This window comes from Punica granatum, chromosome 8 (genome assembly GCF_007655135.1).
Source record: "Punica granatum isolate Tunisia-2019 chromosome 8, ASM765513v2, whole genome shotgun sequence".
NCBI lineage: Eukaryota > Viridiplantae > Streptophyta > Magnoliopsida > Myrtales > Lythraceae > Punica > Punica granatum.
This window is the reverse complement of record NC_045134.1, coordinates 27,303,312-27,324,477: the sequence shown is the minus strand read 5'-3', so window position 1 is coordinate 27,324,477 and position 21,166 is coordinate 27,303,312. Positions and strand designations below refer to the sequence as shown.

At 40.4% G+C, this 21,166-nt stretch overlaps 3 protein-coding genes across 6 annotated transcripts; 1 reads left to right on the top strand and 2 right to left on the bottom strand.

Annotated features, from left to right (window-relative positions):
• Positions 1-90: 90 nt before the first annotated feature.
• Positions 91-4,060, bottom strand: LOC116189481 (MA3 DOMAIN-CONTAINING TRANSLATION REGULATORY FACTOR 1-like). Of its 2 annotated transcripts, none has more exons than XM_031519160.1 (4): positions 3,669-4,060; positions 3,179-3,412; positions 2,422-2,516; positions 91-2,231 (listed from the first exon to the last, which is right to left on the bottom strand). In XM_031519160.1, exons 2-4 carry the CDS (start codon positions 3,396-3,398, stop codon positions 420-422), a joined length of 2,127 nt encoding a protein of 708 aa, XP_031375020.1. In that variant the 5' UTR covers positions 3,399-3,412; positions 3,669-4,060; the 3' UTR covers positions 91-419. The 2 variants fall into 2 exon arrangements, with proteins under 2 accessions (XP_031375020.1, XP_031375021.1); XM_031519161.1 differs by having other exon boundaries at positions 3,179-3,398.
• Positions 4,061-5,001: 941 nt separating this feature from the next.
• On the bottom strand, positions 5,002-10,033 carry LOC116189479 (protein STICHEL-like 2). 3 transcript variants are annotated; one of them, XM_031519155.1, is made up of 8 exons: positions 9,651-10,033; positions 7,451-9,125; positions 7,134-7,353; positions 6,792-6,977; positions 6,462-6,689; positions 5,567-6,260; positions 5,393-5,450; positions 5,002-5,244 (listed from the first exon to the last, which is right to left on the bottom strand). In XM_031519155.1, the coding sequence occupies exons 2-8, from the start codon at positions 9,020-9,022 to the stop codon at positions 5,176-5,178; spliced, it is 3,027 nt and encodes a 1,008-aa protein (XP_031375015.1). In that variant the 5' UTR covers positions 9,023-9,125; positions 9,651-10,033; the 3' UTR covers positions 5,002-5,175. The 3 variants fall into 3 exon arrangements, with proteins under 3 accessions (XP_031375015.1, XP_031375017.1, XP_031375016.1); XM_031519157.1 differs by lacking the exon at positions 9,651-10,033 and adding an exon at positions 9,356-9,632; XM_031519156.1 differs by lacking the exon at positions 9,651-10,033 and having other exon boundaries at positions 7,451-9,346.
• A 7,169-nt stretch (positions 10,034-17,202) lies between these two features.
• On the top strand, positions 17,203-19,268 carry LOC116215945 (probable pectate lyase 18). Its single transcript, XM_031551774.1, has 4 exons — positions 17,203-17,395; positions 17,536-18,276; positions 18,427-18,565; positions 18,689-19,268. Exons 1-4 carry the CDS (start codon positions 17,280-17,282, stop codon positions 18,908-18,910), a joined length of 1,218 nt encoding a protein of 405 aa, XP_031407634.1. The 5' UTR covers positions 17,203-17,279; the 3' UTR covers positions 18,911-19,268.
• Positions 19,269-21,166: the final 1,898 nt, after the last annotated feature.

The following is a 21,166-nucleotide window of genomic DNA, read 5'->3' as shown; positions in this document are numbered from 1 at the left end:
CTGGACACCCGCCATTACGACGAGCAATGTATGTAGCAAGCGATAACAGCATAGGTTGGAATATATTGGATATATATAAAGACCGAAAGGAGAGACTAACTATAATAATAATATTGAAGGGGAAGAACTGGGGAAGCAAACACAAACCTACAGCTATGTCAATAGAACAAAGATGTAAAGAACCTGACTTTATACATCAGCTTCAGGGATCCACAAGAATCTCCACCGAGACTTTTCTTTAACTACAAGGAACGGGAAAAACAGCATCCACACAAACTCCCAATGACCCACATCTAACCGGATTCATCTCTGAACTTGACCGCGAAAAAGGGGCATAAGATGGGTACACATGTCATGATGAAATGGCGATGAGGAAGGCTACAACATGCAAGAGAAAACAAAAGAAACATAATGTTCTCTCAAGTGGAAGCAGCACCCATGGCAGGTGAAAGCTCGGCACTGAACGAAGGGAGGAGCCATCCCTTCTTCTGGGCATGATCCACGTAGATGGAGAACTTCTCTCTTGCATTTGGGATGTCCAGCGCCAAATCATCGAGCCCATCCTTGATCCGGGAGAAACCCTTGGTCATCTGATTGATGGTGATGAGACCCTCGCTGAAGCACTCCTGGAGCAGATTAAGCATGGAATCGTTCTTCTTCTCCATCGCCATGACCAGTGCCTTCTTAACAACCTCATGATTGAAGAATGGCATCCCAAGATCACGAATACACTGGCAGGCTTCGGAGACGACTCCCCCGCTTTCATACTCTTCCAAGAGCTTCTGGATCTTGTCCTTTGCATCCTCAACAGCCCACCCAGTACCGCCCCCCCAGCACCTTAGCAGCCTCTCCCCAGCATGACGGGCAGCTACAAGTGATCGAGCCATTCGAACCGTTTCACTCCCGCTGCAATCCGGTGGCAATCTGCTGCCAATCTCTTCTAGGTTCAGCGGGGCCAGGACATCATCAATCACAGCCCTGGCAAGGAAAAGGGCGAGCTCGTTTGAAGCATCTAATATGTCGAGGGCTGTATCCTCTGCAGACTCCAGGAGCATCACAAAGCCATTTACAATGTCATCAGTTGAAAATATCTCAATGTGAAGAGCAGATAGAAGGACGGATGCCATCTCTTTCTCTCTGTTCTTCCTGTCCATCGCAAGGGTGATCAGCTTCTTCAGGAAGACTGGGTTGAACTGAGGGGCCCCGAGATCTTCAAGGCTACGAATGAGTTCAGGAATGTCATCCGAGAGGAAGTATTCGTGGATTATCGTTACTACTTCCTCCTTGTAGCGCCTCAACTTCTCATCCTCAACTTGAATTTCTCCATCTATACCATCTGGATTCCCAAAGGAAACATCGAGCCACCCCTCAGAGATGGCCTTGGGTACCAAAGACTGGAAGAGGGCCTTTGCAGATGGAATGTCAAGGGCGAGATCATCGAGGCTCTCCGCCAACCTAGAGAAGCCCTTCATCATTTGACTGGAGCTCACGAGGCCTTCTTCAGATGCTTCCTTCAGCAACTTCATTATTAAGGGTTCTGCCACACGGTTCTCCATTGCAAGAACTAGCGCCCTCTTCACCACCTCATGATGGAAAAATGAAACGCCCAACTCTCTTATGCACCTACATGCCTCAACAGCATATCCGCTCTCCACGTACTCCTTCAGCAGACCATCAATCTTCTTCTTTACTTCCTCAACTGTTATATGAGTGCTTCCACCCCATTTCCTCTCTAAAAGCTCTGCATGGTGTGGAGCTGAGAGATAGCTCTTCTCTGCAGTTTGAATAACTTGGAAGCCCTTTGAAGATTCTGGCAGTGTCTTCTTAGCCCTTGTGAGGAAAGCTGGGGGCAGAATATCATCAACTACTGCTCGAGCAAGGAACAAAGCGAGAATGTCAACTGCATCTAAAATATCAACAGCTAGGTCATCAGCGGACTCGAGAAGCAAGACAAACCCATCCCTGATCTGAGTCGGGCTGATCACATCAGCATATAGGGCAGATAACAGAACGGAAGCCATCTCTTTCTCCTTATCATGGTGATCCATGGCCATGGAGACAAGCCGCTTGATGAAATAAGGATGATACTTGCTCGAGCCCAACTCCCGGAGGTCTGACGCTGCCACATCCACATCCCCAGTGCTAAAGTATTCCTCAATGATGGAAACAACAGCTTTCTTGTATTCATCCAAGGGATCAGAAACAGTTGAGCCGACGAGCTGGTAAGGTTCCTGCAGAATATAGTATTGCGACAATGGGTAGAACATCAGGCACAAATAAAAGAAATCAATTACCCGATCAAAGGGGAGGGAAAAAAATATAAAAATAAAAACTGAAAAGTGAGATGCTATGAACACTGAGTTGCTTCTTACTCCCAAACATGACCAGTTATTAACCAAATGCAGGATCGCGAAAATTTACCTCACCACTGTCATAGTTTGGGTCATTACGATCGAGGTGGGATCCACCATCAGTGTCTAGAAGTTTTCCCCAAGTGCCCTTGCCACCACCACCATCTGCAGTTTTGAGAAAGTGCAGATCAGAGTGGAAGGAAAATGAAGTGAAACATTTATAAATAGAAATCACGCAAGGCTCCCAACAGCAGAGCAATTTAAATGAAGTCTACATCTTAGTGTATCTTCCTTTATTTTATTTTATTTTTTTTATATATAACCTAGAGTTATTTCAAAGATCCTTTTTTTTCCCTGCACATTCTATTATGCAGTACTTTCTGGATATAAGATGAACCCAGCTCAAAGTAGAAGATTGCATTCCTTTATCAATTTAAATTAACCGACAATTTAAGCGAATTTAGCATATTCCAAGTGAATCGTGAATACACTAAACTATTCCACTAAGCATTAAAAAAACTTGATATTCATAGAAACTGGATGCCACCCAAATAAAAGTATTACACAGATGTAGGAATATAGATTCTTCTATATTGAGGACCACTTGACTTCAATGACAATTGCATGCAGTGGTTATAGCCCAAACAGAATTGACTAATACAAAAATATCATCTCTAGTTGATATATGCAGCAAAAGATAAATAAATAAATAAATAAATAAATAAGAAACCGCATTTCATACAAGAGAAGCGAACTGCACGCTCTGTCTTTCCACAATTGTAACAACAAGGATAGCGTCCAGCTTGATCTTCCAACCGCTAACTTACCCTTCTTAACTCGAATGAATTTTCCTGAGTGTGACCGCCGTACATGCCTCACAGCAATTCCAGCAGTCGGCGCCTTGCCAGCAGCAGGGACCTTTAATTGATGCTCAGAAAGCAGAGTTCTAGGGGATTTCGGAGACGACGACAAAGTCTCTGCATTCTGAGTTGCTATTTTAAGCACTTCCCTCTGCTCGTCCGTCAAAAACCCCTCCTTCGTTGCCATCTATGCACCGAAAACTATAGGTTTACTGATTAACAATCAGAAAGTATAACACCAAATTCCCATACCATCCAATGAAAAAAAAAGTAAATCTTTAATTCCATATTACATTAATATGAGCAAAAGTACAAGTAAGAACAGCTCCAACCAATAGTGTCTGCCCCATAACCTAAACAGGATCCTAACTTGCAACCGCCAGAAGTAGCACTGAACTAACAAATAGACCTGCAAAGTAAGTTCGCGGGAGAAAGAAGGGAATCCGAATATTCGCACCTGGACGAAGACAGAGCCCAAATCCGATTCTTCTGTGCTTGGCCCGGATCACGAGCCAAGACAGGAGAATATACGAATCGGATCTCTCCAAATCCGAACCGCCGCCGAGCAGCACAGACAGAGCCAAAGGTGGTCGGTTACCGAAAGAAGAACCGCCGGCCACACAGGAGGGTGATGATGAGGAGGAGCTCGAATCCCGAAAACCCTAGATTGGAGATGGAGCTCTCTCACGCACACACAAACTCTCTCTCTCTATAAGGTATGAAAGTTTTATACGGATCGGACTTCACCAATCGCCTGCGTCTCTATCAGTTCCGGAGAGAGAAATGGATGAGAATGAAGCGAAAAGCTTAGCATCCGATGAGGAGAGAGAGAGAGAGAGAGAGAGAGAGAGACGATTATGCGACAAAATCGGGGTTTATATATGGAGGCGACGGGTACTAGTGTACACGTCACCGGAAAGGTTACTGACGGTAACGCTCTCCCCATGAACCCGGTCCATGCGCCCTCCCCTTGAAAGTACAAGTGGCTTTCCACGAGGGCTCATTCGCTTTGGGTGTACAAGACATTTGTAGCGGCTGTCCTGTGATGCTTGTCAACTGTGGACCCTACACGTGGCACCGGAGCCGAGGATGCCCAGTCCCCGCTGTTAAGCCCGGTGCCGGTGGAGCTCCCTGAGCCATGCTGCCACCTGGCGCCATCTTAGCCGGCTTTAGGGTTTTTCTCGGGACATCTCCACGAGTCAAATTACCAAAATGCCACTGCCTCTTTGTCGATTCCCATCGCACAGTGAGAGCGTGCTGCTTGTATGGTAATTAGCATTTGGGCGGGATTAAGGTCCCCCGTATTAGTGTCCTGTCCGGTCATTAAGTTTGATTAATAATAATAAATATATATATATAGACACCCATAATTTTTTTTCCTTTATTTTTCTTACAAATAGTCTTTTGATTATGTGTTAGTAGGTTTCTCCAACATTTTTAATTATATTTTTAGTGTATAGCTCCTTTTTTTTAACAGAAGTGCCATTTTCTGGTGTACATCCACTCAATTTTCCTTCATTTCGTAATAATTTATTCGGTACTAGGAATGTTAATAATAATAATAATAATAAAAGCCACTTGATGATCATCCTTCTATTCCTATGGGCTGAATTCCTTGTTCTGGTTGGTACAATATTTCAACGGGCTGGCCCAATTTTCTCTCTTTTTTCTCCCCCCTCGGCAAATATGAAAAGGGGCTGAGATACACTCCATTTGCAAGCCTGAATGAATCTGTTCGATATCGAACTGAGAACTTACCAAAATTTAAATGATCTTTAAAACCACATTCGTACATTCGAATCGATGCATTGCATTTCTTGATAAATATGTTCATCTGAGCTTAAATAAATCAGCAGCTAAACATTTGACCTGTTTTAACAACATTTCCTTCCCCTACATAGCCCCGACCAGGATAAGATTACTATAAAGCTACCAAAGGACCCTGCACCCTGCCAGCAGCCCAGCTACTTAACAGCAGCGCAAGGAAGAACCCAGCCCATCAAGCGCGAGCTGCTTTGCCTCTCATGCCAAGTCTGCAATATTAACGAACCTTATGTTATCACACAATCCTAGAGCTCTAAATGTATAGCATAGGAGACTACATGCAGAAGGCTCTAAAAGTTGCCTCTTTCCAAGTAATAAATCAAATCGAATCCAAGTTTTCTGGTTAGCAGCACTTACCCTCCTCAAGGCCAATCTGGGGGTTCTCCAACAAAGAACATCAGAACCGTCCATTAGTCTGCAAGAAAAAATTCGTTCTTCGAAACTGATCAGTCTGCAAAGAGGCTGCTGAACTGCCTACGCATCGTGGCCCCCAAGGAAAAAAGGAAAAAAAAAAAAAAAGGAACTACCTACCCATCCAAATCCTCAGCACAGTTCAGTGTTTCAGAAGACAATCTTCTCGGGGTAGACAATGCAAGCTTCTCCTTTGCTTCTGTACCGTGACAGGTTACTTGGGAAGTCTCCAACATGTTTAGCTCCTCCTGACACCTGGATTCTCTAGAACAACATCTGAACTGAATTCCCGACTCTCGGATACTTAGTACTTGGTGCCTCCAGTACTTGAGTTCTTCCGAGCAATCAGCAAAATGCAAAGTCTTCTGCTGCTTAAAATCATCTGATGACCTCTGAGACCCACAATTACCCATGCCAAGGAAATTGCCATCTACATTTCTTAAAGTACTTGAAGCCGCCTTTTGATGATGGCATACATGTAGCTTTTGAGACCCAGAATTTGAGCAACAGGCTAAATTCGGTCTATCCCCTATCATTGGCTTTTCAGAGGTATAACCAGAACAATCTGAATCACTCCCCTGTTCGGAATTTGAATTCATTTTCTGCTCCTTTCTGCGGGAACAGCTGAACAAATTGAAAGAGGCCTTCTTCACTTTACAGCACTTTGTTGCAGAAGGACCAGGTATGAGATTGATCCTTATTTCCACATTACAGCCAAGGACAGACTGAAGAGAACTGGCAATTTCCTTCCACGACTTTTCTGCCCTTGATACATTGTGAGTATTGTTAAATTCCAATTCAGCGACTACCATACCTGCAAGTTTGTCAAGCAAACAGAGACCCCGTTTACATTCTGCGGCTATTAAGTGTCAATCAAATAATTATGGAATCAAAAGCACATATCTTAAACTACTTTTCCTCATTTTCTTTCTACTACTAACCACAGGCTTTCCTTAATTTCTATAGTTAGCGTTGCTTGACATAAGCAGGGCAGGGTGGCAGGTGAAAAACGTACCATTATTTAAACCGAGAGATGACAGCTTCCCGTGTTTCCTCAGAAAACTCTTCAGTGAATTACTTTTGCATAATTCTGCAGCTCTTCTCCATGTAGAATCTAATATCTGTCTGTAATCCTCCTCTGATCTCAAGCAACAAGATTTGTCATGATCAGATAAACTAGGGGTGAAATGCTTCTTGCTATCCCCAGCAATGGATCTGCTACCACTGTTGTCAGCATCAACATCTACCAAACAATAAACCGTTAATTCAATAATTCAATTTCACATGATCATACAAAAATTCAATTGCAATATCTTCCACGTCATTGCAAATAGCACATTCTCACCTCTCTCTGTCAGAGTTCTCGAACAAAATTTAAAATAATGTTCATCCAGAGAAGAATGATCCGTGGCACTCAAGTGTAACAGTGCTACAGTGAGCCAGGTTGTTTGGTTCTTTGACGTCCTCAGTTGCTTCTCAGTTTCAGAAAGCATCTTCAGAGCATGACCCAATTTATGCAAGTCAGCTTCCACTAAATTTCACATACAAGGAGTAAGTTGGCAATTAGATCAGGCAAGTGCGATCATAGTTTATGAAATCTTGTTAGTTGTTGTCAAATGCTCGAACTGAGATCCAATAATTTTTTTTTTCCATGTTTAGTCCGCTGTGTAAGTGAATAATAACTTACAGCTATGCCTTCTCAAAAACTTCCTTCTTGCTTCCGAGCAATGTTCTTGGCAATTACCAGAAAGAATGTCCATTATCAGACTTGCCAGCTGAGATGTTAGTTGCACTGGATCAACTCTGGATCTCATCAGTTCCCTGGCTTTTATAACCGTATTAGAAGTGTCGGATGATAATGCCAGATCAAGCAAATCAAGCAAATCATCATCAGAGACTGTTCCAACCTACACGAGAAACAGTTCGTAGATATTTCTGATGTTGAACGAGCAAAATAATTGCTCAAAAATTTTGAAGTATGTCTCAAAATACTGAGGTACTTACTAGTTCATAGGCCATGGACATTGTAATCCTTGTACCAAGTAAACTAAGCTGATCAAGCATCATCTCTGCATCTCTAAGTGAACCATTGGATTTAGCAGCAATGAATTCCAAAGCGACCTGATCGAAGTCGACACCCTCGTCGGAGCAAATATTTCCAAGTCTACTAGCTATATCAGCATCTTTTATTTTTGGAAAATGATATCGCTGAGAACGAGATACGACACTTCTTGGCAACTTCTCTAGATCGGGAGAGATCATTATAAAGACTGAATGTCTTGAAATTTTCTCTAGGCTATTAGAAATCACAGCCCATGTCTCCTCGCGCATCAATTGGCACTCATCCATAATGAAAACTTTAAAACGGGATGAAGTGGGAGGGGTGGAAGCACTTTTTATGAGAGATGTAAGAGCATCTGCACGGTTGAGTCTGACAGAATCAACCTCCCTGACATCTTTGCTCCCGCCAGAGTAAAACACAACACATTCTCGGCAAAGCCCACATGGCCCGTGTCCCTCGAGTGCCAGGCAATTTAACGCAGCTGCAAAAACCCTCGAAGCAGAAGTCTTCCCAGTTCCACGGGGACCGTGGAAGAGATAGATTGAGGATACTCTCCCTCTAGAAATAGCACCGAGAAGAGACCGTGCCACTACATTTTGTCCCACCAAATCTTTGAAAGATTTTGGCCTATATTTTTGGCCGAGACTCCTAGGAGTTTCTGAATACTGAGCGCTCTCTACATTGTAGAGATTCCGACTATCCCAGCGCCCACATTGGTACGTCTCACTCCCATCTCCCATTAACAAAGGATTATCCTCAAAATCAGAGAAGGGGTTCGAGCATTTGAATTTTGGGGTTCTGGACCAGCAACAACTTACCTTGCATCCAAAGCGGCGGTGATCTACTCCGTCAAACTCTTCGTTTGCAAACAACAACGATGTGTTCTGGCTTGACCCTTCTGGAAAAGCATCACTTCCAGACAGTATTGGACTACCTGCACAGCTTGAAAGATCACCAATTGCACCACATTCCCTTCTCTGATTTCTCTGGTAAGATTTCCGAGCCGAAGCCCAATGTTTAACTTTTTCCATGGGAGATGATCTTGCCATGGTTGCACTACATGAATCCATACCCTCCAAATGATCGGTAGGCGGTGCGGCAAATGCAAACCCGTCTTCCAAATGATCATGATGGTATGTGTCAGCCAATGATTTATGGACCCCATCCCACTTTTTCCCTAGGCAATCCTTCTTTTCGGCCTGCCTGATCCCTATATCCTCACAGGAGATCAAATTACACTTGCTCGCACCAGAGTGCGGATCCAACTCGGGAGAAGGTTTGTCTTCTCTTTCACGTCCCAGTTGGCCATCATCCAGAGAGCTGCCTTTCTGTGGACAGTCCACGAACTGCAGAGATATTCCATTGCAAGAATTAGTGTCCCAATTCACATTGTCGACCAAAGCAGCGAACTTGCTCATGGAATTGGTAGAAGGATCCCGCAACGACCTCACTCTCCTGAGCGCTACGAGAGCTTTCGAAATGGGAATATCAACCGAGTGCCTCCGCCCGTCCATAATAATCTTCTCTCACTTATCACCAATCACAACACCATTTGCCACAGGTAATGCAGCTGGTTCATACGGTATAACGGCCACTCAAAAGCCGAGCAATTCCTACCTGAAATACAGGGGAAAAAAGCAGCAGCCATGAAAGTCACCAAAAAGCACCCCCAACAGTAACAGGTCAATCATCAGCACATCCTAAGAAAAGGTAAAAGCATTGTCGCCACTCTACTAGCTTTTAGCATTCCAACTTCCAAAAACATTAAGCAAACAACATCAAAGGAAAAACACAAATTAACGCAAAAGATCTGAGCTTTGACCAAGAAATAAGAATCATTTAAAGACCTGATACTACAATGTAGCAGTTCAACTGGAGACTTAGCAGACGGAAACAGGGAACGCACAGACGACCACGCTGTCTGAGGACTAAAACCTCTTCATTTCTCAAAAAACAGAGGATGAGGAGTCCACTATTCAGTGAGAGAGAGTGAGAGAGAGTGAGAGAGTGTGAAGTCTGGGGATGTGAAGCTAACACCGTAAGAGAGAATCTCGAATTCAAAAAACAAACTGTAAACTATTGCATTAAATATTCCGAGTAAAAAACAAACAATGCGAAACGACAAAGTTGAAAAACTCGAACCTGCAGCAGACACCGGAATTTCTTCTTCGAAGTTAACGAAGACGTTTGAATCTGAATGGCCGGGGACCGTCAAACGCGGGATGATAACGCAGCAAAACTCTAAACCCAGAGCAACAAGGGCATCGGTCGCTGAGCTCCGTCGGAGTGAAGTGAGCTGCTGCTGCTGTGGGTTGCCATTCATCAGATTGGAGGTGATATCGACATTTGTAGAAGACAGATAGGTGTCAGTAGTGGCATTGAAGTAAATGTCATTAATGAGCAGGGGTGAAAAACTGAGTGCCATTGCTGCAGATTCAACAGAGAGAGAGAGAGAAAGAGAGAGAGAGAGAGAAGGGTAGTGGTGGTAGGGGTGATCTTGGCCAGAGAGCCGGCGAGGGTGTTTCTGTCATTCCGACTTCCCCTCGGCAGTTTCGGTTATAGTTTGGGCTCTGACAAAAAGCTGGGATTCCGGTCGGTTATCTAGGCGAGGCCCAGCTGCGGTGGTGGCGCGTATGGTCCACATTCGGGGAGGTTTTTCCGATATTTATTGTAAAGAATTGAACATTAGTTAGCTACAATCTATCGTAAAGAATTCAACATTATTAATAATATCTAAATACACTTAAAATTACTTATTTTCCGTACAATAATGCATCTATTATTAATTTCATGTACAATAATAATTATGCATATTTATAATTGTAATCTTACTTTACAGTTATTAATCAGAAATAATTTGCTAAGATGACATTTGATGCGTGAGAATTTATGTGAATTTTCATAAAAATTGATTTAAATTCTCTAAATACACATGATTCTCATATTTGATTGGGACATAGCAATCCATATTTCCGATCTCATGTTCCCACCCGAATAGTAATGTAGATAGCCACCTTGATGGGAATATGCATTACCAGGAATTTAAGATTGTAAGGAAAATTTTAGCCATGGAATTATTTTCTTGAAAATATAAGAAGATCCATAAGATTGTTGTGATTGGTAAAAAATATCATGAATTACTAGGAAAGTAAATAATAATATAATATTTAATTTATTTATGTGAATTAACACTTGGAATTCACAAATGATATTTTAAGAATATCAATATATCTCAGAAGGAAAAACTTTTCCACCTATGGTCGAAAATTTTTAACTATTGATCACTTTCTCGGATTAAAACTTTCTGTCAAAGCACGTGAAAATGGATGAGATAGTGAGGATTTTTTCTTTGAGCGAAAGAGCTCCTTAAAAGTATTTTGAGAAAGTGAATGTCATACCATCACATCTTTCTCCAATATATAATAGAAGATTACTAATCCATTTAAGAAATTGATCTTTATCTTTCATTATTATTGTTGTTATCGCTGTTATTGGATATTAAAATCAGGCTCCTATGATGATTTGTGTACAGCACTTAACAAAAGTTCAGGACGAAATCCATTATAATAAATTAAATAACATATGAAGAGAAGTGAGGATTTTGCAAGGGACGTGCCTGGGTTGGCGCGTGTTGGCCCGGCGGGCGGAGGTGGGAAGGGACTGGGAACCGGCGATATTGAAGGGAGGGAAAACCGAACAGGGGAGGGCAGGTGGAAGAGCCTGAGATGGGCCCCACTTAACGTAGAAAGAGCACTAATACAGTACAATACTACGCTACACTAGACTACACTCCATCATGTAATGTCAAAGGAGTGGTCGTCTCGTCCCATCACGTCATATAATCACGCCATAGCTGTTTTACTGTTTCACGTGCCACGGCATCTGCCCCGCATTTATCGTCCCTCTGCTGCCGAGACGTAATTGGACCCACCCCCCTATTCTATTTCCCTATTTCCGTCTCTCCCCCCTTCCCGTCGTTTCCTCATTTTATATTTGGATTGGATACGCAGCGGCGTGAAAAAAAAAATTAAATAAATAAATAAAATATCGTCTAGGAGGATGTCGATCGTGGTTGTATCGTAACTTGTAAGTCACAGTTGGCCTTGTGTTCAACTCCAAGAATCATCTCCATAGGGTGCCATTTTCCTCGAGCTATTGAAATGTCGTATATAATAAAGCGACATTCAATTGAAATTAGCAGTTCAACTATCTATTACTGATCACGTGTACTCGAGGAGGATGGTTAATGATAGCCTTCTCACATATTCAGCATAAGGGAAACTCTATAATACTTATGATGCACGATCACCTGAAACTGTTACGTTAGCTTGAGCATTACCATTATGAAATCGGTAATATATGTTGGACGCTGCAGTTAGCCATGGAGGATGTCAGGTATATTTATGTTCATCAGTCAGTCCTGGTCGGCAATATGTCCAACTCAACTTGTATCAATGGCCACGCTTTGTTTCATCCAGCAATTATTAGGTTTAAGTAGTAAGACTTAAGAGCGAATGCGTTACATAATCGTTAATCAAGCAATTAAAATATTCACACATGCGGAAGTGACGGTGAGGTGCACACATGAAAGTTACTAGAGTATATCTACGGGAAATGTCACGACATACCCATATCTAAACTTCTAGTCTCTGCTCGCCTTTAGAATTTTTTTTAATTCAATTCAACTTAATTTTACTTATTTTTAATTAAATAACACAACTATTCGTTACTTTTTTCACAATTTAACAATATAATCATTACTTTATTTCGACTATTCATTACTTTTTCATACTTTTTTTCATAATTCAACGACATATTCATTGCAAACTAATTAAAATTAAAACTTAACTCAATTCAAATATCAAACGCAAAGTATGATTCTATATGTCCATCCATTTGGGTTTACGAATTCACCTCTGCATTTGTCATCGAATCCGTGGCTTGAAAGCGTGTGTACAAAGATCACGTGAAATGTTGGACTAGAATTAGTGTGAAGTGGAAGGGTAGAGCAACACGAAGGGTCAGAGGCTACAATAATAAATTAGGGAGGTGAGGAGAGGACAGGGCTGAGCGAGTAGACTGTGAACCGCCGGATGCCTATATATTATATAAATCAAATATCATGTCAATATCAATATGTGAACATTAATAATGTTTGTGTCCTCACCCCTTCTTTTTCTTTCTTTTTTTTTTTTCCTGCCCCCCTCACTCAGCCTGGACCAGCCTTAACATCAGGCCCGGGCATCTGTGGATTGTTTCATTACAGCGATGAAAATGAGATTGGACCTATGCGCGGGTTTGTGCCGGGTTTCCTGATCCCATCCATCCCGTGAACATTGAATTTCAATTCCTCAATTTCTTCCCCCCTTTCTTCTTCTTCTTCTTCTTCTTTATTTTCTTTTCTTTTTAAATTAAAATCCCTTAAAAGTATATTCCTCTCATTTATCTATGATATAATTCACATATGGGTGTGTTTGTTTTCGCAACAAAGTTTAACTCAACTCCACTTATCTTCAATTCAACATCACAATCATTACTTTTTTTATTTTTTAAATATTTTTAATAATTCAATTTAATTTTTAACATTAAATTTTATCAACTATTCATTACTTTTTTATAATTCAACAACACAATCATTACTTAATCATTATTTTCTCTCAATTATTTATTACTTTTTCACATTTTTCTCATAATTCAACAATACAATCATTACAAATCAATTAAAATCAAAACTCAACTCAACTCAACTCTCAATCCAAACACACTCCTAATTTTTAATGAGATTGAGAAAGAAAAATGGTATAGTAGCACATACCCTGACCTATCACTCAAAAGTTGCAAGTTTGACTCATCAACAAGACTCGCTATGCCCTTTTATTTTTTTCGCCAACTTTTATAATAAAAAAATTCACACCAAATATGCAAGAATAAGTGGGTGAATGTTCCATCAGTCTTGGGATGTTGGTGTATAAAATGGTACGAGAATACGAAGCTGGGAGGATCATGGTTACGAGCCTTACAAACCCACATCTACATCCAAATTCAATGGTACATATCCGTTTATCACACGAAGAATACACTAGTATTTATGTCGCCGATGACTCGATACAAGGGCGCGAACTAAAAGAAGGAAAAAAGAAAAAGAAAAAGAAAAAGAAAAAAAGTACACTTTCAAGTGGTCCCGAGTCTAACTCCAGGGCAAATAAATTATCATCTCAAGAGTCAAGCCCAATGGTCTGTTCAATATCTAATAGTGATTTGCCCAATGGTCTTAAATGGACTGAGACTCACACCTCACACCAGATGGGCTCGAACCACAGCAATAGTAGGGGAAGAAGTTGGGTCTGAAGAGGCCCACATTAAGTCAAACCGAGCTGAGGCCAGGTGGCACGTGAACCACGCCGCCACGTCAGCATTTCTAGACAGCAACTTTGTCTGCTGGTATGAGTTTTCGCCGCAACTTCCGGGCAGAAAATTTGCGGCGAGAATTTCTCAAGAGCATCGCAACCTCGTACGTCAGGAATGGGGAGAAAAGGCTAGAGGTGGCATTCGCCTGGTGAAATTTTTACCCTTTAAGAAAAGAATTAATTCCTTAAAAAAAAGGGTATTTACACTTTTTTTTTAATATAAGTCGACTTTTAGAAAATATCATAAAAATACACGATATTTGTATTTTTTTTAATATAACACGACATTTTGAAAGTAGCACATAAATGCACTACATTTGCCTTTTTCTCATAAATATAACACGATTATTAAAAAATAGCACAAAAATGTACGACTTTCATATTACGATTCTAGTACATCATCAAAATTATTCATCAAATATAACAGTGATAACTAACGGCGTCTCGTGATACAACATGATTGGACAAGTGGGTCCCACGTATTTTTTAATTAAAAATAATTCTAAAAATTAAAAAGAATATTTTTTTTTCAAAAAATAAAAGAAAGGATTGGATTGTAGATTGCGATGGGCGCAATTGAGGTCTCCACTGCCAAAATGTGAAAGCCGAGGCTCTTTTGATTTCGGTGGTCGATGCCTCAATTATAGCTATCACCCATATAATTGAGGTTATACTACGACTGACGATCCCGATTGAGAGACAGTAGACATCGGCATAGCCACCACCATTGATGCCCTCCCCCTTTCCTCTTATTAAGTTGAATCCCACTTTTTTATTTTTTAATTATTTCTTCATTGGATAAAAACCTGTGAGGTCTATTTATCCAATCTTGTTGTGCCAGGTAGCATCTTTAACTCCACATTAGTTGTTATCATTACAATCTGACGGAATAATTGATATCGTGCTATATGCGCAACTAAACTTGAAGGTCTTGCTTTTTTATGCTATTTTTTAAATGTCGTGCTATATTAATGAAAAAGTGTAAAGGCTGTGCATTTCTATACTACTATTTAAAGGTCGTGTTATATTTAGAAAAAATATAAATGTCATGCCTTGCTATTTTCCAAGAGTCATGCTATATCTAGAAAAAAGTGTAAAAGTCATGTTTTTCTATGTAATTAATCCTTAAGAAAATTTACATATGTCTCTACGAATTTTGATGAAATTTCATATATTCGTCTCTATAATTAGAAAAAATCATCTTATTATTTGCCCCCATAGGATATCATCTCCCTAACTTCAAATTCTGAATATGTCCATGTCTAATGTCTGAATAAGAATTGAGCTTATAATATCTCATAATTTCACCGAAAAAGAGTAATTGAATATTTTAGAGATTAGAAAAATTATTTCGTGTTATCGTAATTACTTTTCGAAGTACATATAAGTTGCAAGTTTTTATCAATCAAATATATTCAATAAAGTAGCCGCGTCCAAGGAGCAAATTAAAAGTTCATTGCTCTATATATATAATGTTCATTGCTTTATACATATATATGAAACTAAGAATTATCTTTTGCATAGTTATGATTATAAGGCGCATTATCCACTTGACCGGAAGGACAGCGAATTATACCAATTCCATTGGTACGTAGTTATTGTTTTTCGTGATAGTCAATGTTTTAATTAAACTCGATCAGAACCCTGCATAATTAGGATTAAGGTGCAGTACATTATTGAAGGACCGTATGATTAATAATACATTAATTTGAAGGGTCCCATGCAACCGGGTGTGAAAAGTCGAAGATAATTTGTAAATGAGAAAAAGGGACAAAATCATAGAATTGTGGCATCAAATACACAGACAGCGACACCCACATGCTGTCGGGGTTCATAACTATACATAATATATATTAATGGATATTACCATACATAATTAGCATGAATTAAAATAAAATAACAAAAGGAGAATGTCGCGCAGTAACGCACGCTTTCACTTGATAATCAAGAGATTTTAAATTCGATACTCAGTGAGACTACCAATATCTCTTTATTAACTATTAGAATTTCTATTTTATTATACTTAGGCATATAGATCTATTTTATAATCGAAAAAAATTAAACTAACGAGATCTACCAAAACAAAAACTAACGAGACAACCACTGCTTTCTTCAGACTAATGCTGCCATTTGTTAATGCAGCATCCAATGATCGACCGATATCTTCTCTTAATTTGACTTCCAATATTTCATAAAATAAAAAAAAAATTTGACTTCCAATAAAATAGGTAAAGAAAAAAATTCAATGACACCCATATAAAAATTCAAATGGCAAGCAATTTCGACACCATTTGATACCCGCCGATGCGACTTTTATTAGAGCACAGGCCAGTATATATCCGCCAGGAGTACACGATGAGGGGTCGGGTTTGCACATTCATAAAGAGACTTGATTATGTATGTATGCATGCATGATGTGTGTTGGTATAATTGCACAAAAAGTGCTTAGACGATAAGAATTACTGATTGAAACTATTCTCTTTTGAGTTTTGAGTTTACTGGACCTTTACGCAACCAACGGGATCATCTCGGTCGCAATCTCGGCGGCCTTTCTGCCATATAGTGATATATATTTGGGCTGCTTGCTTTAATTTGCAATGTTAGCTATGATACCATTTGCTCCTCACTTTCAACCAACACCAATGAATATGCACTCATAAAGACACAGCTTTAGGACTTTCTCCTCACATATGTACTTCCCTTCCCGCCAATTACAGCTCATTCGCGGAAAAATCTTGTTGCGACGGACGTACGTACGCTATTCACGACGCGCCCAGACAAACAGACGGTGTTCTCTCTTCTCTCACCTCAAGCGCTACATCTTTTACCTTTTTCCCACTTTTCAATTTTTTGACTATATTTCTATCTTGTCTAGTGCTCTCTCCATGATCAAAGGGCCTTCTCAACTACCAATAACTAACCCCTTTTTTTTTTATATATATAGTTGCATATATCCTTTGGCTCTATATACATATCGATCTAGACTAATTCTTATTTAAACATTAACTCAATTATATTACATTATAAAGTGTTTTCAAAGCATGTATTTGTAAATCCTTCTGCAGTTAATTTTCAACCATATAAAATGCAGTTTATCAGTCACATCATATTTCATGGTTTTGATTGAAAATCATTTTGTTTACTCACTTTCTCTATGTTAAGTCAGAAATATACGAAGCAGATAGCAAAGGGACCCCACGTTTTTTTTTTTCCCCTCAACAAAAGTAAATGTAATCAAATAATTGTCGACATTTCCAACCTCTTTATAAACAACGTCTCGTCTCCACTTCTCTCTCACTACCTCTTCCTCACTTTCCTCTGTACTGAAAAGGGAAAGATCAAAGGAGAGGTAAGAGAACTTAATATGGCAATGGCGCCTTCTCTTTGCCTGATTTTCCTCTTCTTTGTTCTAACTCCATTTACCCCCACATCCTCATCACCCGTCCAAAACCCAGAATCGGTGGTCGAAGAGGTGCACAGGTTAGTTCTGATTGCGTCGATCGTTATTCTCTTTCCGTACACTTAATGGGGTCCCAGTTATGCCTCAGTTTTGTATACATGTGTCCCGAAGGAATCATTTCGGGAGAAGGAACTTACGCCCGTGCATGCATAACTTGCAGGAGCATCAACGCCTCGAGAAGGAACTTGGCTTACCTCTCCTGTGGAACGGGCAACCCCATCGATGACTGCTGGAGGTGCGACAAGAACTGGAAGAAGAACAGGCAGCGGCTGGCCGACTGCGCTATAGGGTTCGGCAAGAACGCCATCGGTGGCAGAGATGGTAAAATCTATGTCGTCACTGATCCCGGGGATGATGACGCTGTGAACCCTAAGCCGGGAACTCTGCGTCACGCGGTCATCCAGGATGAACCTCTGTGGATCATCTTTGCCCGGGACATGACAATTCGACTAAAGGAGGAGCTGATCATGAACTCCTTCAAGACGATCGATGGGCGAGGGAGTAGCGTGCACCTATCCGGTGGTCCGTGCATCACCATACAGTACGTGACCAACATTATCATTCATGGAATCAACATCCACGATTGCAAGCAAGGAGGGAACGCTAACGTGAGGGCCTCCCCAAGGCACTACGGGTGGAGGACAGTATCCGACGGCGACGGCGTGTCCATCTTCGGCGGGAGCCACATTTGGGTTGACCACTGCTCTCTTTCAAACTGCCATGACGGCCTCATTGATGCCATCGAGGGGTCCACTGCCATCACGATTTCGAACAATTACATGACCCATCACGACAAGGTCATGTTACTAGGGCACAGCGACTCGTACACCAAGGACAAGAACATGCAGGTCACCATAGCCTTCAACCACTTTGGCGAGGGGCTCGTCCAAAGGATGCCGAGGTCAGTAACGTACGACATATGCACGCAGGCCATGATGCCAAGAAATACAAATTATATGTATACTGTAACCGTCATTATCGTATCAATTGTCTATTATGTAATCTTATTGACAAAGTGTATTTCTTTTCCTCTCGCGTATGTCCATTAAAGATGTAGGCATGGTTATTTCCATGTGGTGAACAATGACTACACCCACTGGGAGATGTATGCCATTGGTGGGAGTGCTAAACCCACCATCAATAGCCAGGGCAATAGATTTCTAGCACCCGAAAACAGATTCAGCAAAGAGGTACGTAATTGTATATCCTACTTAAAATTAAAAATAATTATTCAATAATTATTTTTATAAAAAAATTTCGGATAATGTTTTCATTTATTATTAGTTTCTAATACATGCATGATAAATATGCAGGTGACCAAACACGAGGATGCGCCAGAAAGTGAATGGAAGAATTGGAACTGGAGGTCCGACGGAGATCTCATGTTAAATGGTGCATTTTTCACGGCGTCCGGAGCAGGGGCATCTTCGAGCTATGCCCGAGCATCAAGTCTGAGTGCGAGGCCGTCCTCTTTAGTGGGTACCATCACTTCAACCGCCGGTACTCTTAGCTGCCGGAAAGGATCTCGATGCTAGTCCCAAGCCGAACAGGTCTCATGCATGGGACTCAGGTCTCGCTAGTGACTGAAGTTTCATGCCACATTAATTTGGGTTTGTTAGTAAGGATTTTTCGACTTTTTGGATGTATTTCCATGATATGCGAAATCATTAATGAGTGTGTTTAGTAAAAGAAGGGAAATGCCAAATGCCTATGGAATTTCCCCTTTTACTTAATTCGATTTTTTTATTTTCGGTTTATTTTTATTGTACTTTTTGGTCCTTTGGAACTGTATGGAATTGCACAACCTCTGCCTGTTTTACCTTTTTTAGGGGGAAAAACAAGTGCGGCAGTGTTGAGAAATTAATTGATATTACTGAAATTAATTTACATGTCTCTGTATATCTAAATATTATTGTTTTTTTTCTTGGCCATTATCTATATATTATTGTTAAATTACTAATAGATCTCGAGCAAATGCCTCTTGAGTCTACGTCTGATGATGGGAAAAGTTCGATTGCTTGGGTCTTCCAAATAGGATAATCTTGTGAATCGTCAATAACTATGTCTTGAATATCACACCACATTCAAATTATATTGGGAGGCAAATTAGGGACGCTAATGGACAGTAAAAAATTCCAAAAAAATTGATTTTGTAATTTCTTTTAGTCCAAGAAGGAAATTTCCCTCCTTGCGGAGGAGTAGAGTAAATGGGCCCCCCGATTTGAAATTATAATCCGCATGGAACGGAGATTTGATTTTATGTAGTAAAAAGGAAAAAGAGGAAGAACACTACCCAAAAGGAAAAAGGAAAGGAAAAAGGAAGAAGTGAATTGATACATTATACTGCATCTTTTGACTTAGGCACGCATAAAATTGTATATATTACTACATAGATTGAATCAAACGATTCGACACTTATTTTCCTTAAATAAAGTCTTAAATTCCAATCTTATGAATCCTTAGGCGGTTGACTCGAACTTGATTAATTAGAATCTGTTGGACTTTCAGATACCGAGATATATACGTACATATATATATATATATATACATTACTTGCTATGGATGTAAAAATAAATAAATAAACTAAAAGAAATAACATATATGGGGATAGACACACTACAATAAAGAGGGTCAATCGCGATGTTTTTTGGAACTTTAGGCAACCCATACAGGCGTCACTCAAAGTCTCGTGACGTTTTATGACGACCCATGACTATGGGTCGCCTAAGGTCCATTCAGGATAAGGCATCGTGACGTTTACGACAGGTTTCACCAAAGGCCGATCTATGCCAACCCATAATAGTAGTCGCTGCAATCCCTAGTCGACAAAGGACCAACTAAGGCGACGTTTGTATGGGTAGGCCTAGACCTGACTATGGCGACATTTAGTAAACGCCGGGCATGACCGCCTTATGACTACCCATGCTAACGTTAGCCTCGAGTAACCTACGCCGACATTTAGTAAACGTCACCTAACATCAACATGGGACGATCCATATTTGTGTCAACCTAGAATCACCTTAATGGAGCAGCTCGATGCTCGGATGGTGGGCTTTTAGTTTGTTGACAGATGACTGGCAATGATTTTTTTTTCTGTCAACAATCTGTGAGTTTATTATCAGAATCAAACTTAAATAATTACTACAAATATGCATGTAAACTCAATAATTGCATCACATAATTAAGTCTAAATATATTATTGCACCATAATTGTCAAACCTTTATAATTCTCAACCAAACTAGGTCAACGTTAAAAGTTCAACAATAACAATAATATTACCAATAACAATCCCAACAACTTGAAAATCTGGCATACTCGTACAATATGACCTTATTACTTAGTCGAAAGCTTGAGCAACATCGCCTTTAGAGCCTTCTCTTGAGCCACAGTCTCTTCTTGCATTTGTCTTTGTTGAGCTCGTTATTCAACTATAAATTGTTCTTCCCGACATGCTAGAGCCTCCGCCTCCTTTGGAATATATCTTGTAGAGCTCTTTGTTCGGCTCTATATTCTTCTTCCCTTTTTTGGAGTCAATGCTAGCCATGACAAATGGGGCGTCGGAGAAGGATGAGTCCCAAATATCTTCGTGCCTGATGTTTAGAGCAATGTATACATCATCCTTGTGTTCGTCCTACAAACGATTATAGCTCTGATAAACCATAATTATCCCATTTGTTGAGGCAGACTTCAAAAATGAGATCATGGTTGACCTTGAACTTTAAAGGAAAGCCTCAACCAGTGAAGACAAAGTTAAAAAAACACAGTGATAGCCTACATCCACAAGGCAAAA